The sequence below is a fragment of the Melospiza melodia genome, chromosome 6 (assembly GCF_035770615.1).
Source record: "Melospiza melodia melodia isolate bMelMel2 chromosome 6, bMelMel2.pri, whole genome shotgun sequence".
Taxonomy (NCBI): domain Eukaryota; kingdom Metazoa; phylum Chordata; class Aves; order Passeriformes; family Passerellidae; genus Melospiza; species Melospiza melodia.
The window spans coordinates 20,603,892-20,617,466 of NC_086199.1; the positions used below are offsets into that span (position 1 = coordinate 20,603,892).

The following is a 13,575-nucleotide window of genomic DNA, read 5'->3' on the forward strand; positions in this document are numbered from 1 at the left end:
CTTTCTGGTAGAATTTTTAAGCTACATGTTCCTGAGTGGTTTAGAAAATTTTTCTGTATAAATGCAGTCAGAGCTTCTGTTTGCACTATGTTAGAGTTTTAGAGTTGGAATAGTTTTATTTAGAAGACAAATACTTTAAACAATTTCGAGATATAATTGCATATTAAATTACCACTTTAGCAAGGTCTTCAATTAATTGCTAGTTATCTATCTGTATTTAAACTTTTCAAACATAATCACATAGGTATTAGAGAAAGTCTTTATCTTTCTCCTTATTAGCATAGCAATGTATTACTCAAGGTAATAGAGAAACAGTTCTTCTATTCTAGAGTCCAATGTCTATGGGACTATTTAATTGGTTTGACTAATGACATATTTTCTTAATTCAGAAACTGAAGTACAAAAATATCTTCGTTTTTAAAATAGGACTCTGACTCCATGTTTTACAAACCTCATACAGAGCACTGGAAATGGGCTTAGCTTCAGAAGTGTAATGCAAAATAATAATTTCAATAGTTTTTTCTCCAATCATGTTAATGTATCTGCTTAAAAGTTAGTTTATTCGGAACAATATGCCTTTCATATTAATAAAAGCATATTTTAACTTTCCTATTAATCTAATAAATCAAAACAGTTGTAAAAATATGAGGAAAGTTATAATGTACTGTAACTGTTAAAATACATGCATGCATTTGTATAATTTTTGCTGTTGTGTTTCACCTTGCTGTGTTATTCCTTTTTCATCAAAGAAATATGGGAAGAAGAAAAGTAGCGATTTTTTTCCTTCTGCTTCCAGTAGTTATTTATGACTTAAGACCTTTGAATTTCTGATTGAGAGAATTTATAACTTGCTCTTATCACAATCTTTGGTTGTAGTTTCAGGATTCAGACATGAAATTCACAGATAATGTGACTTTCAAATTGGGAGGTATTACTCTGGTGAGATAAAACCTTGGCCTTGAAAGTGATGGCCAAATTTCATTTACACCAGAACTTCCCCGCTGTTTCTTCCATCCTATTTTATTTTATTCAGTTTTGCTGTGGCTTTTGTTGTTTTGGTTGGCTTTTTATTTGAGGGAGCAGCTGTGTGCAGGAGGAAGAGTGGAAACCCCTATAAAATGATGGAAAAGTACTGTTTTATTGTTATTAAAATGTTATTAGCTTATGATACAGGTATACAATTTTTCACACATATTTTGGTGAAAATCAGTAGTTGTAGAATAGTCTCAAGTGGAGAAACAAATTGCCAAAAATTATTGAGATTAAATTAATTTACCATGAGTTGGTATTTCTACTGAATGTGTTGCTCTGTTCTTGCTGTTTTACAGTAGCTGAAAGATATGAGAGAGAGAAGCAAGATCTAGAGAAACATATTTTGGAACTTAAAGCAAAGCTGAGTCATAATGCTGTAATGTCAGAGGTAGAAGAACTGAAGAGATGTATAGAGCGTAAGGACAAGGAGAAAGCACAGCTTGTGATGCACATACAGGTAAGTTGGGTTTTGCTGCTTTTTGCTTGGTGGCATTTTTGTTTTTTAAATAATTTATCTGTTTAACATTAGGTGATGTATCAGATTAGGGATTAACCTTTAAAACTAAGAGTAACAGTCATGCTTATTATTTATTGTGTGAAGAACTTTGAAAAGTGATTCGTGTTTGCCAACTTTTTTGCTCTCCCATGTAATACTACAGGAGGTATTTGCTGTTGCCCATGATTCCATAGTTTGGATTACTTCTCTTTCCCATGTGCAAAGAGAAGTTGATCTGATTTTATCAGCACTTACTGTTAATAATGGTTTTTGGAACTACTTTGTAAGGTAGTACTTACTTTCTTATTCCCTATTCCATCATTCCACAGAACTGAAGTTCAACTTTAAAAATTGAAATGCCTTGTTCTATAGCAGAGTGTAGTGGAGTAACAAAAGTAGGTCACAATTTCCCTTTTTTTAGTAATTAAATGCAATATAGTAATATAATCATAAATATTAGTAGTCTTCTTTATGGTAAGCATATTATAATGTTTATGTGGTTCTTTATGAGAAGGATGAGAGCAGTCTTTTGTACTGGAATTTTAGTTAGAAGACTTAGACCATAAAATGAGATCCAAGTAGGCAGTAGCCTTCTTATTTAAGATGGGAAATTTCTGTGTTTCTTGCTCTTGCCTAGATTTGTCATTGGTAGTAGAATGGCTGAACAGTAACAATTTTCTTCTGTCTGCTGTGACTGTTATGAGAAAAGAGTTTGCAAAACCATGTGTATTATTTCAGTAGTCAAGGATTTCACTTTTTGTTCAGCTTGTATTTTGGCATTCTGTAAGCAAGGAATTTTGTATGTATTTTCCTAATGAAGGTACTTATCTATGAAATGATATTGCATATCTTTGGAAATTCAAAGGTAGGAATTGATTTTTTTTGTCTTCATAGATTTACAGGACTATACTCTTCAGTTTACTTCTGTTGCTCCTTTACCTTGTCAGTTCTCTGCTGATTTAAATCAAAATAAGACATCAAATTATGCTTGGAAAAAAATGGCCTTCTGAAAATAAGTTCCTACAAGCTTTATGAAATTTGGTTATTGAATAGGTTTAAAAGAACCTAAAGTGTTTCTGTAGAGGGTAAGATGAGCAGAACTCATTTCCTGGTGTCCATCAGCATTTGTATTCTAGCTGGTTAATAAAACCCATGAGTAACTGAAAACATTCTGGGTTTTGATTTTGTTGTGCCTGGGAAACAAATGATTTTGGTGACAGGAATTAATGGGGTAAGAACCCACATAAACCAAATTATTTTAAACTTCTGCTTGTAGAACATGCTTTCTTAAGGGTCGGAATGATTTTATAATACTAATTTCCTGACCTGAAAATACTCATGCAATACTGCTCAGTTGGGGTCATTGTCATTTCTCTGAGTTAGAAATCTTTGACTTCCCTCATTTTCTCAACAGAAAATACTTTGTACTTCTTATCTGCTTCCCACTGCCGTTCTCCTACAGGGGCAGTAACAGGAAAATAGCTACTGTGTTTTTCTTTTAATGAGACATCAAGGAATGCAAGGATGTGAATTTCTAAACTTGTGTACTAACAAAGCATTTTGTCAAGCCTGTTCTGACAGCTGCTCCTATCAGATAGTCTGATTCCCAGTTGGAAGTGACCAGTCATGTTTGACTTGGGTGTGATTTATCTTTGTTTAGTGGGGAGAATCTAACTTGCCTCTGATGTACATGTGATATTAGAAATTTCTTTTGATTTATTAAAATATCATTGTTTGCAACAATTTGAGTTGTGTGTGTTGTACATTTAGCCTCCTACAGTTTCCATAAAATTACAGTGTGATGTGAAATGAACAGGATGAAAAACGTTAAAACATATTCTTAAACTCATTTTTAGAAGTGAGTTCAATCTTAGTTCAATTAGATTTTAAATTTAATATTTATTTCAGCTACTCTAGTTTACTTAAGGGAGTGGTTGTGCTATCTTCCAAATGTTTACAATCATCTTCAAGTCATTTTTCTGCATGAAGCCAAATAGATATGGGGCTGTTGTGGCTAACTATTAAGATTTAACTATTATGACTAAGAAATAATTAAAGTGCACAAATTACAAAGATGCTATACCCTACTTTCTCCGTAAGTGTTTTTAGACTCTTTAGAGTTTTTTAGACTCTTTTAGCCTGGAAACTTATTTGATCTACTAATTACTCTTCATTTGGATTTGGTGTTAGTATTCTTATAGTATTGTCCAGTACAGCAGTCAGTTTGTTCAAATATTCCAGTTTTTCTGAGGGAAAATTATTGATATGTTAGAATTCTTCAGTAATATAAATCTTCCAGTTTTATAAAGATTGATTCATATTCTCACTAAAATTTACTTTTACTTTTCTTCTACAAATGAAGTTGTTAGCCAATTAAATGCCAGTAGTGCAAGCCCTTATAGATTAGAAAGAATTTTGGCAACTGCACCCATGTTAACACATGATGAGATACACATTTATCGCGCGTAACTAGGATTTCAGAAGTACAGATCAGTCCATTTGGGACTTGTGTTTTGATATAGAAACAAAGTGTGGAGATACTTCCTCTATCCTCTTGCTTTACAGGGTTGGCTTCATGAAATACTGACTTGCTATTATGCTGTTTTCTACCTGATTTCAACTGTTGGTTCTGTGCTGGCTTAACCTTTTTAAGCAAAGTGCAAACTCTTTGCTAAGGTTTATCTTATTTACACATATTGTAAAAATAAAACATTAAAAGTCACTTCATATTGGCACATCCATGTCAAAATCCAGTTTTCCTCCTCATGCAAATAGTTAGTGTTGATAAATTAGTTGCATCAAGGTAAATACCTAAAACAAATGTTCCTCTTTATTATACTGTAAATCAATAAATTGGAGGTTGATTTACTTCTACACGATAAGGGGAATGTTTATAGTTAATTGAACATTATTTTATGTGTTTAAGATTAGACTCGTATTTCATTAAAAAGTTTGTGGGAGCAGTAGTTTTGTTAATGAAGTGTGTACTCTGGGGAAATTATATATAAATAACTATTTTTAGTGGTGCAGTGTTGAGTACTACATCAATTTAGTCTGACATCCTTTATGGTCTCCAGAAAGACATGAAATAGGAAGTGATAATAGCATGTGTAATCATAGGGCTAAAAAAATGATGACCCATTTTAGAAAATCTGTGGAACGGTAAATGTACTATCTGATTGTATTTTATGAGGTTATTTTTAACTTCTGCTATACTCAGTTTAAATCTTTGTCTTTAAAGAAGTATGTTAATCTGTTTTCATTGGAAATTAAGCTTGTTTTGATTTAAATTTTGCTAGTTGTAGCTTATGAGCTTGTTTTGGTTATCTTCTTAGTACAGCAAATACTATCTCAAAGAGATTGTTACAATTTGCTGCCTGCCAGGAGATGTTGGCCTGGTTTGGACAGAGAAAAAACCCCAAACTAACAAACTGACAAGGAGAGAGTCCTTACCAACAAACCCGAGTCTCCTCCTTCCCCCAGCCTTGTGGAAGCATCCTTGTCTAAACAGTCATTCTATGTCCATCTGTAAAGTTGCCCAATCTTTCATAGATAAAATAATTTTCCTTTGTCCATTCTGAATTGCAGTCTGTTTATTTCAGGCTACATCCACTGTTTTTTTTTCAGTCATTCTGAAATCTAATCCTCTTAAAAGTATTTCAATCCCCTGAGGCTTGATAATATGTTTGACTGGCTATAGATCAGGTCTATCAAATTTATCTTTCATAATGAAAAGGCTGAGTGGTATGAAAGCAATCTAAATAGGCCCAAAATGCAGAATACTAATGTGAATTTCTGCATCATGATCTCAGTACAATACAATTTTGCTAGTGTACCTTCAAAAACTGATTTCTGAGCATGTCCTTTCAGAATGTGTATGGACACTATTATTCCTGAGTTTCTTATGAGACTGTTCAGAGAAATATGATTTGAGAAATAGAGAATATTTTATTTTTAAAATGTGTGTTTTCAATTTAATTAATTTTTGAAAGGCTTATATATGCCTCTGACATTTTCAAACATCTTTGCACTTTGTTCTAGAAGCATTTACCCAGCTGCTGTATTCTCTTTGTATTCAATGCTAAGAAATATACCTTTATTTAGCATATTGTGTTCATACAGGCAACCAGCATAAAACTGGGTAACAACTAGCTCATAAACTATAAATTCCAGTTGTTGTGGTGACTGCTGTTTTGTCCTTTCCAGTTATTCTTTTCCTCTCATCTGTTTACATTAATCTCCTTATATCTTACTATTTGGTTTATTTCTTATTTGTGTAGTGTGTAATATATAATCAGTGATTGATCTCAAACTTAGAATACAGAAAAATAACAAGAACAACTAGAAGAGGAAAAAATGCAGAAAGAATTGAGTAGTATGTATTCTATGTCTTGTGTTGGAATTCTTTACTCTTGCAGAAGGGGAGATTCTCTGGGCTAACAGAATTTCCCTTGATAGTGAAGAAGATCTTTTATGCTGTTCATATTTAAAAAAAATATGATTTAATGTTGCTGTATGTTATTTGATAAAGTTTCATACTGCACATCTTTAGAGAATGTTTGTATTTTGCTATTATCATTCCAGATGTTAACATCTGACCTGGAAAACAGGGAGAAGCAGCAGGAAAAAATGCTGGATCAGCTAAAGGAGATAGAGAATTGCTACAAGGCTTGTGAGAGTGGACGTAGACAAACTGAACTCCAGTCTGCTGAGTTAGCTCAACAGGTTGAAGAAAGTACCAAGGAAGCAGAACGGTATCTCAGTGAATTCAAGCACTCGGAGGCACTCAGGCTGGAGATTGAGAAAAAAAGAGAGAATTTGAAGGTGAGAGCCCAGGAAACCATCCGCCAATGGAAATTGAAGTGTAAGAAACTGGATCGTGAGGTAGAAAAGCAAAATCAAACTATCAGTGAACTGATGGACAAGAATAGTCAGGTAAGATTTGTTGATTTTTTTTGGTACCCTTTCCCTTTGTTTTGAAAATGAAGAGAAGGAGTTTATATGCAAACTGTGACTTAAACTGCTTTCTGCTTTAAGTTCTGGACCTCTTCTGTATAATTTTCAGAACTTTTTCTTTAAAAAATCAATTTGAAAATTGATTGTGTAACATTTCTGGGGTTTTTGTTTGTCTCTGTTCAGTATGGCAGACCACTTACTCCTCTTTTTTTCCTCCTCTAGAGTTTCTCAGGAAAAAAATAGGTTGGTTTTTTTTGTTTTGACTTAGAAGAATTATTTGTTCAGTTGCTGACACTGTTTTAAAGACAAGCACTCACATCAATGCTAATGTTTATCATCCTCTATCAGAATAATGGTAGAAACCACCATTCTGTTGGCAATGAGTTTGTGGGTCTCTTTTCCAGTGGCTGGGTCAAAAGTTGCTTGTTTCTAATAGTGGCTGATATAGTGCTTAACTCTATGCTGTGAGCTTTTATCTTAACTTACATGCTCTGCTGGTGCAGTCTGTCATATTGTATGGCTTTTGTTTTACAGTGCTATACTCTTTTCACATATTTTCTCATGGCATCCTTTCAGTTTAAGTTACTGAATGTGATGGGCTTGAGAGGGCTCCATCCTCTGTTTGGTTTTGCTCAAAGATTGAGGTTTTCAAGGACTAAATGGGACGCAGTGGTGGATGTCTGTTAATCCTGTGTTGTTTCTGATCCAGCAATCTGTTCTGAGATTGGTACATGAACACAAGCATGGTCAAAGCACAGGAGAAGTCACAATGGGGCTATCACTGATTTGAAATTAATAAACTGGAGCAAAACTAAACTTTGATTCCTGTTGTTGCTATTTCTCTCCTATTGCCTATCATATTCCTTACTTTTTATTATTATTTCCTCTTTCCATGCTCCAACAATCCATTCTATAGTAATCTTGTATTTGTTTGCCCTAGTGCTTGTCTGGGAAAGCATGTATGTCTATCAAATGGACAAATAAGCAAAAAGTAGAGAGAAATTCAAAATCATGGTTGTCTATTAAATGGACAAATAAGAAGCAAAAAGTAGAGACAAATTGTGAATAAGAAGCAGTAGTTCCCAAAAAGGTTCTGGAATCACTGTTCTTTTAAACACATAGGCTGGTCGTTGTAGAGGCACTAGATAACACTTTCCATGTTGAAATTTTCTTTATTATGCAAGATTCTTTAATATGGATTTTACCTCTTTTTATGTGGCAAGTATATTCACATGCTAAATGCAGTGGTTAAACTTTGGCTTAAGCTCCATTTAAGAAATGCCGTCAGTATTTGTTTTTACTTTTAAAGTGGTGACCGTCCTGCCAACAGGTTTGAGATAATTGTCTGGTGAAGAAAGTTCTTTATTTTAAGATATAGAAGATCAAATGAACTGTGTGTCATTGTGAAGGAGAAAAAAGTACAAACAATGTTTCATGTTCTCAATATAAAGCAGTTTTGCTTATAGGAAGCAGTTTTGCTTTTGGAAGCAGTTTTGCTTATAGGAATATAATCAAGCTAGATGCAGCATTTAGTATGAACTTGAGGTAACTAGATGAACATAATTTAACTACCTTTGAAATGCAGGCAATTAACAATTGAGACAAAAATCTGTAAAAACAATAAAGGAAGAAATCTGTAAAAACAATAAAGGCAGTTTGTTTTCTTTGATTTGTGTTAGAAGACTTCAAAGGGTTGATGGAAAATTTTCAAAATTGGGTTGCAATCATAGCTTGCAATTTTGAGATTTTTGAAAAATTGGCAGACAGCAAATGTGCTATACAAAGATTGTTTAGGTTTCATTCTTTTGGAATTACTGGGATAATTTGGTTGAAGTTTTGCCCATGTGGTTGTCCTTAATATTGTTTGACAGTGGAGTTTCTGACATCTTTTGAAACATGTTCTTTAAGTTATGTAATGTAGAAAACATACTCAAAGCAAGTAACTAATAGGTTGTAGTTTGAAATTTTTCTGGAGTTTTGTTTTTGTTTGGTTTTGGTGATGCTTTGAGTTTTTTAAGCCAAATTCTTCCAGTAGAATTACAAATAGGTTTAGGAGAGTCTTTTTGTTGGGTAGGTTTTTTTTCTGGAAAAACCCATGATGGTCATCAGTCCATGTCCTCAGTTTATTACATTTGTATTTTGCTTTGTGTTGCTTATTCTTGTTGTAATTGCAAACTGTTTTATTATTTTTAACTGCACACTTTTAACCCTAATTGCCTTTTTGTTCTGGATTGTTTCAAGTTATTTTGCTATATCCATAAGAAATGTGTGTTGCTTGTGGAATTGATGAAAATACTCAGTAAAATTTAGTATAAAATTTATTAAGTCAGTTTAAAGAATCTGATCAATTGGAACAGATTGCCCAGATGGGTTGCATAGTCTCCCTCACTGAAGATATTCAAGAACCATCTGGATGCCATCCTGTGTCTGTGTTCCAGGAAAAGTTTGCTTGAGCAGGGAGGTTGGACCAGATGACCCATTGCGGTCCTTTCAAGCTTGTGCATTCTGTGATTCTCTGCTAATTTTTACATTAAATATATCAATGTTGAAAAAACACTCAAGCCCTGAAGATCTTAGGAAAACACAGGAATTTTTTATTATTTTATTGCATTTGATTGATTTCTATTTGGGAGATGATGTCGTTATTTCTTGGCTTTGATGCATAAGTGAACCAAGCTTTTAACTGCTACTAATTCATCTACTGGGCATAATTTCAAACATAGGTTAAGGCTGGTATACTTTCTATGTAATATTTTAGAAAATAAACAAAATAAGTCAGCATATGGAATGGATCATAGGTATGCTTTATATTTCCAGTAATCATCCCTGTATGCTGCTGCATTACTCTATTACCTTATTTTCTCCATCTTGTTTTCTGGAGGAGCCAATAAAGAAACACTTCTCAGTCTGCAAAGAGAGAGTGTGAGAAGCAGGGAATTAACCAGAACTATCCCTATTTAGAAGGCTCTATAATTTAAGGACAAGTCCAAGTTTTAGATTGCACATGATCTAAAGTGGGTAAATTTAAAGAAACACTGACTACATTTGAACTGAGTTCGTAGTAAGCAAAAATTTTGTATTTTCACATACATATGTTAATTGTTCCATAGACATACCTGATGTCTAAGGATATCCTTCCAGCAATTGTCTTTAATTACTTCAGATCAGAATGGATTTTTTTTCTTTCCTAGGCCCTTAAAGAAAAAGATGATCTCAAAAGTCAGCTTCTCTCAGCTATAAATCAAATAGAAAACCTGCGGAAAGAGCTGAATGATGTGCTTACAAAGAGAGCCCAGCAGGAAGAACTCCTCCACTGTAAAGAGGTAAAACTGAATGAAATGGAGTCACACCAGGTATCTCTTGAAGAAGAGATCAAAGAAGTGCAAGGTACTGCAAAAAAATTGGAGAATGAGTTGAAAAAGCAAGTCTTTCTACAAAACCAAATGCAAGCTGAGAAGGAGCACTTGAAGACAGAACTTGCAACTATTAATTTGTTTCATAAAAAAGACCAAGAACGACTCCTAGAAATGCAAGCAGATGTAAAACATTTAAGTGCTGTACGTGTGGAACTAGCAAACAGAATTGCAGAAGAGGAGAAAGCCAAAAAGGAATTACTTAAGAGCCTCTCAGACCTCCAGAAACAGCAGGAATCTAGTCATGAAGAGATGATTTCAGCTAACAGGCAGGTGAAGATGGAAAGAGAAGTTCACCAACAGGAGTTGGCAGATCTTAGATCAGAGTTACAAAATGTGAAAATCAAACATGAACAAAATGTTCAAGAGCTCATGAAACTCCTTAAACAAGAAAAAGATGATGGAGAGGCTCAGATTAGAATGCTAAAGGTACTTATTGCAAAGAATTCCAATGTCAGATTTTCCCCCTCCTCCCACACACCCCACACACAGGCCCTGCCACTGAATGATGAAGGTAATAAAGCATGGACTTTGAAGCACTTAACACAGATGTTTTGCAAGCCATTGTAAAAGTTTAAAGTTCAGGGTAAAAGTGTTACAGTACCAGTTTTAGGTCAAAATCTTAGTTCAAAAATAGTAAAATAGATATAATAAAAATAAAAGGAAATTTATGATGATGTAATGTTTTAATATGGCAGGCAGGTGAAGTCCCAAGTGACTGGGTAGGGGAAGCATTGTATCATACAGTCACCCCAGGACACCATCTTTTAAAAGGGTAGAAAGGAGGAGTATGGGAGCTACTGGCCTGTCAGCCTTCTCTCTTTTCCTGGGAAGATCATGGAACAAAACCTTTTAGAAGCTACACTAAAACCACATGGAGGACAGGGAGGTGATTTGAGACAGTCAGCACAGCTTCACCGAGGGCAAATCCTGTCTGACCAACCCAGAGGCCTTCTCTGATGGAGTGACTGCATCAGGGGACAAGGGAAGGGCTACAGATGTCATTTAGCTGGACTTTTGTAAAGTGTTCGACACAGTGCCCCACAACATCCTTCTCTCTAAATTGGAGAGAGATGGATTTGGTAGGTGGACTGTTAGGTAGATAATAAATTGGCTGAATGGTCACATTCAGAGGGTTGTGGTCAGTGGCTCAGAGTCCAGATGGAGTCCTGATGTACAGGAGTGATGAGTGGTGTTCCTCGGGGATCTGTGTTGGGACTAGTGTTTAGTTATGTAATATATCATTCATGTCTTGATAATAATTCTTAAGCAATTGGTAACATGGAAACCTTTAAGTGAAGAAAGCAATAAAAACCCCCCTAGGTGGTTGTTAGTAGAAGGGTCATTAAAATCAAATATTTTGACAGCAGTGCTTTAACATTGTAAAACTAATTTTTAGTGTGTGTGTCATTATTTAAGTGGTCTGTCTAAAAGTGGTTTTTTCTTTGGCAATGACGTTGAAATTAAGAGTTTACATTTGATATCAAGTGAGGAGAAGGAAAGTGTATTCTGGATGCAAATAAGAAAAAGTAAGTTGGTCGTGACTGTCTTTTTCTATGAAGCAGCAAATCCTACTGTTAGGACCTTTTTACCTTTACTGATTGTTGAACCTAAACAGAGTATTAAAAAAATTGACTTCCATATTTCATTTACAGTTCCATGACTTCCCCAGAATCATGAATCCTAAACATGTTTTTTAAGAGCAGAAGGTTTGAGGGAGATGAATTTTCTAAGATATTAGGGTAGGCAAATTTTTCAGAAGTATACGAAATGATAATGCAGAGGATTCTCTTAATTAAGAGACTATAAGTGAAAAAAATTAGAAAATCACATGTGTCTCTAGGAAGATCTGATGAGAACATGTCATCCTGCAGGTGATTTGGTTACTTTTTGTCTGAACTCATCATTACATTGCATTTGGATTTCAATTTTATGGACATACTTTTCTTCTAAAGTAAGGTAAACTTAACATACATTTAATCTTTTTTTACCCCTTTTTTTTAAATAAGTATTTTGTTCTTAGAGTAGTCTTTGGGGAAATCCAACAGAAAAAGTTGGAGTTTTTATAACCTATTACATTTTTTTTTAAGCTGCTAAGATTTTGTGGCTAGCAACCGGTTGTCTCTTACTGTTACAGTAATAGTTGACCTTATTTATACCTCAGCTGTGTCCAACCTTTGTAACTGTTTTTGGAAAGGACTACACACATCCTGTCCAAAGATAGTTAAAGCTTTAAAAATAAAGGTTGGTTGAGGGAGACTTGAGGAGTGAAGGGAAATTTGATATATTTGTAGAATCCAAAGCCTTAAACTTAAAGAGGATGCATTTATGAGTTACTTCCAGGAAATCAAGGGTAGAGAGTCGTGTGTTTAGAGAACTAACTTCTACACAGATTGTAAAAAGAAGTGACTTTTGATTTTAGTTGTTCTTTCCTCTCTTGCCTACTCTGTGTGGTACTTTCTGCCCCACTTTTGCCTGGTTTCCTGTACTGCAGCACTGGATTGAAAAATAATTAAGTAGTTAAGGATTTTTTGCAGTAGTAGGGAAGGTACCATAAAATACTGTGTGATGCAAGAGAACCGGAGAAAAACAGAGTTTTTTGAGATACCAGTGTTAAGAAGGAACTTACTGTTTCATTACTGAAGTTCTGATGCTTAAACTTTTAATTTGGTTTCTATTAGAACAACCTAAATGATTCCTAGCCAATGCCTCTATGATGTCTTATTTAGTATTTAAAAGGATTGATACACTCGGCATAGGAAATCAAGTGGTTTGCTTAGTGATCCCCATTTGGCTTTGTGCTCAGAAACTCTGGATCTGTCCCCTAATTTTAATACATACCTTCATTTGCTTTAAAAACATGCTTGTTAGAATGATAACATACAAAATTTCCTGCTCCCTGACAGTATGGAAGTACTTGAAATATTAATCTCTAATCTAAACTTATAGAGATATGTATCTATACACATTAAATTGTGTTTATTTCTTTTTAAATTGTTTTCTATACATTTTACAATTGTGCCATCCCATTTTTCCTGGAGTATTAAATGTTAAAATTGGGTTCAATAAAGATCAATTAAATTACAGTCATATCTACCTTGTTATACTGGAAATTAATAAGTATTGACTTTCTCTTCTGTGTTTCAAGGGTAATACAGGTGAAGGATTTTTTCTTGAAATGTCTCCATCTGCATAGATGTTATAATGCAATTACTTTTAGTAGAAACCGAAAAGTTGATTTTTATAAGCATATTCACAGAAAATGTTTTGGGCATTGCAGGCTTGTCTTTGTGGTCTTAAATCTTTGTAGACTGTGAATGCCAAAGTTCTTTCTCAAATTGTCCTTTGGAAGAGTTTTTGTAATCCGTTTAGTGTCTAAATTAGTGTCTAGATATAGTGTCTAAATTAATTCATAAAACTTCTCTCCTTACCCTTCTTCTTCATAGAACTTATATTTATAGTGTAATTGGGAAATAGAATTTTTGCTTTTCCTCAGAAAGAAATTTACCTCTCAAGTTTATTTTTCTGTTTAACTGCATCCCTCACGTCATCTAATCTTAAACTGGTTTTGAGGAATGTGTGCGTTAATTTGCTTCTTTGTTGTATTTTTAAAAATTTTCTAGATACTATGGAGCATTTCTCAAATCTCTTATTTTCAGTCAATTATTTTTTTCACTG

At 34.1% G+C, this 13,575-nt stretch overlaps 1 protein-coding gene across 1 annotated transcript in view; it reads left to right on the forward strand.

Moving 5' to 3' along the window:
* CEP128 (centrosomal protein 128) overlaps nt 1-13,575 on the forward strand; it is a 103,665-nt gene that overhangs the window by 26,985 nt on the left and 63,105 nt on the right. Inside the window, exons 12-14 of the mRNA XM_063160173.1 lie at nt 1,329-1,489; nt 6,113-6,463; nt 9,676-10,326. Coding sequence (XP_063016243.1) covers nt 1,329-1,489; nt 6,113-6,463; nt 9,676-10,326 — 1,163 coding nt within the window. The remainder of the gene's footprint in view (nt 1-1,328; nt 1,490-6,112; nt 6,464-9,675; nt 10,327-13,575) is intronic.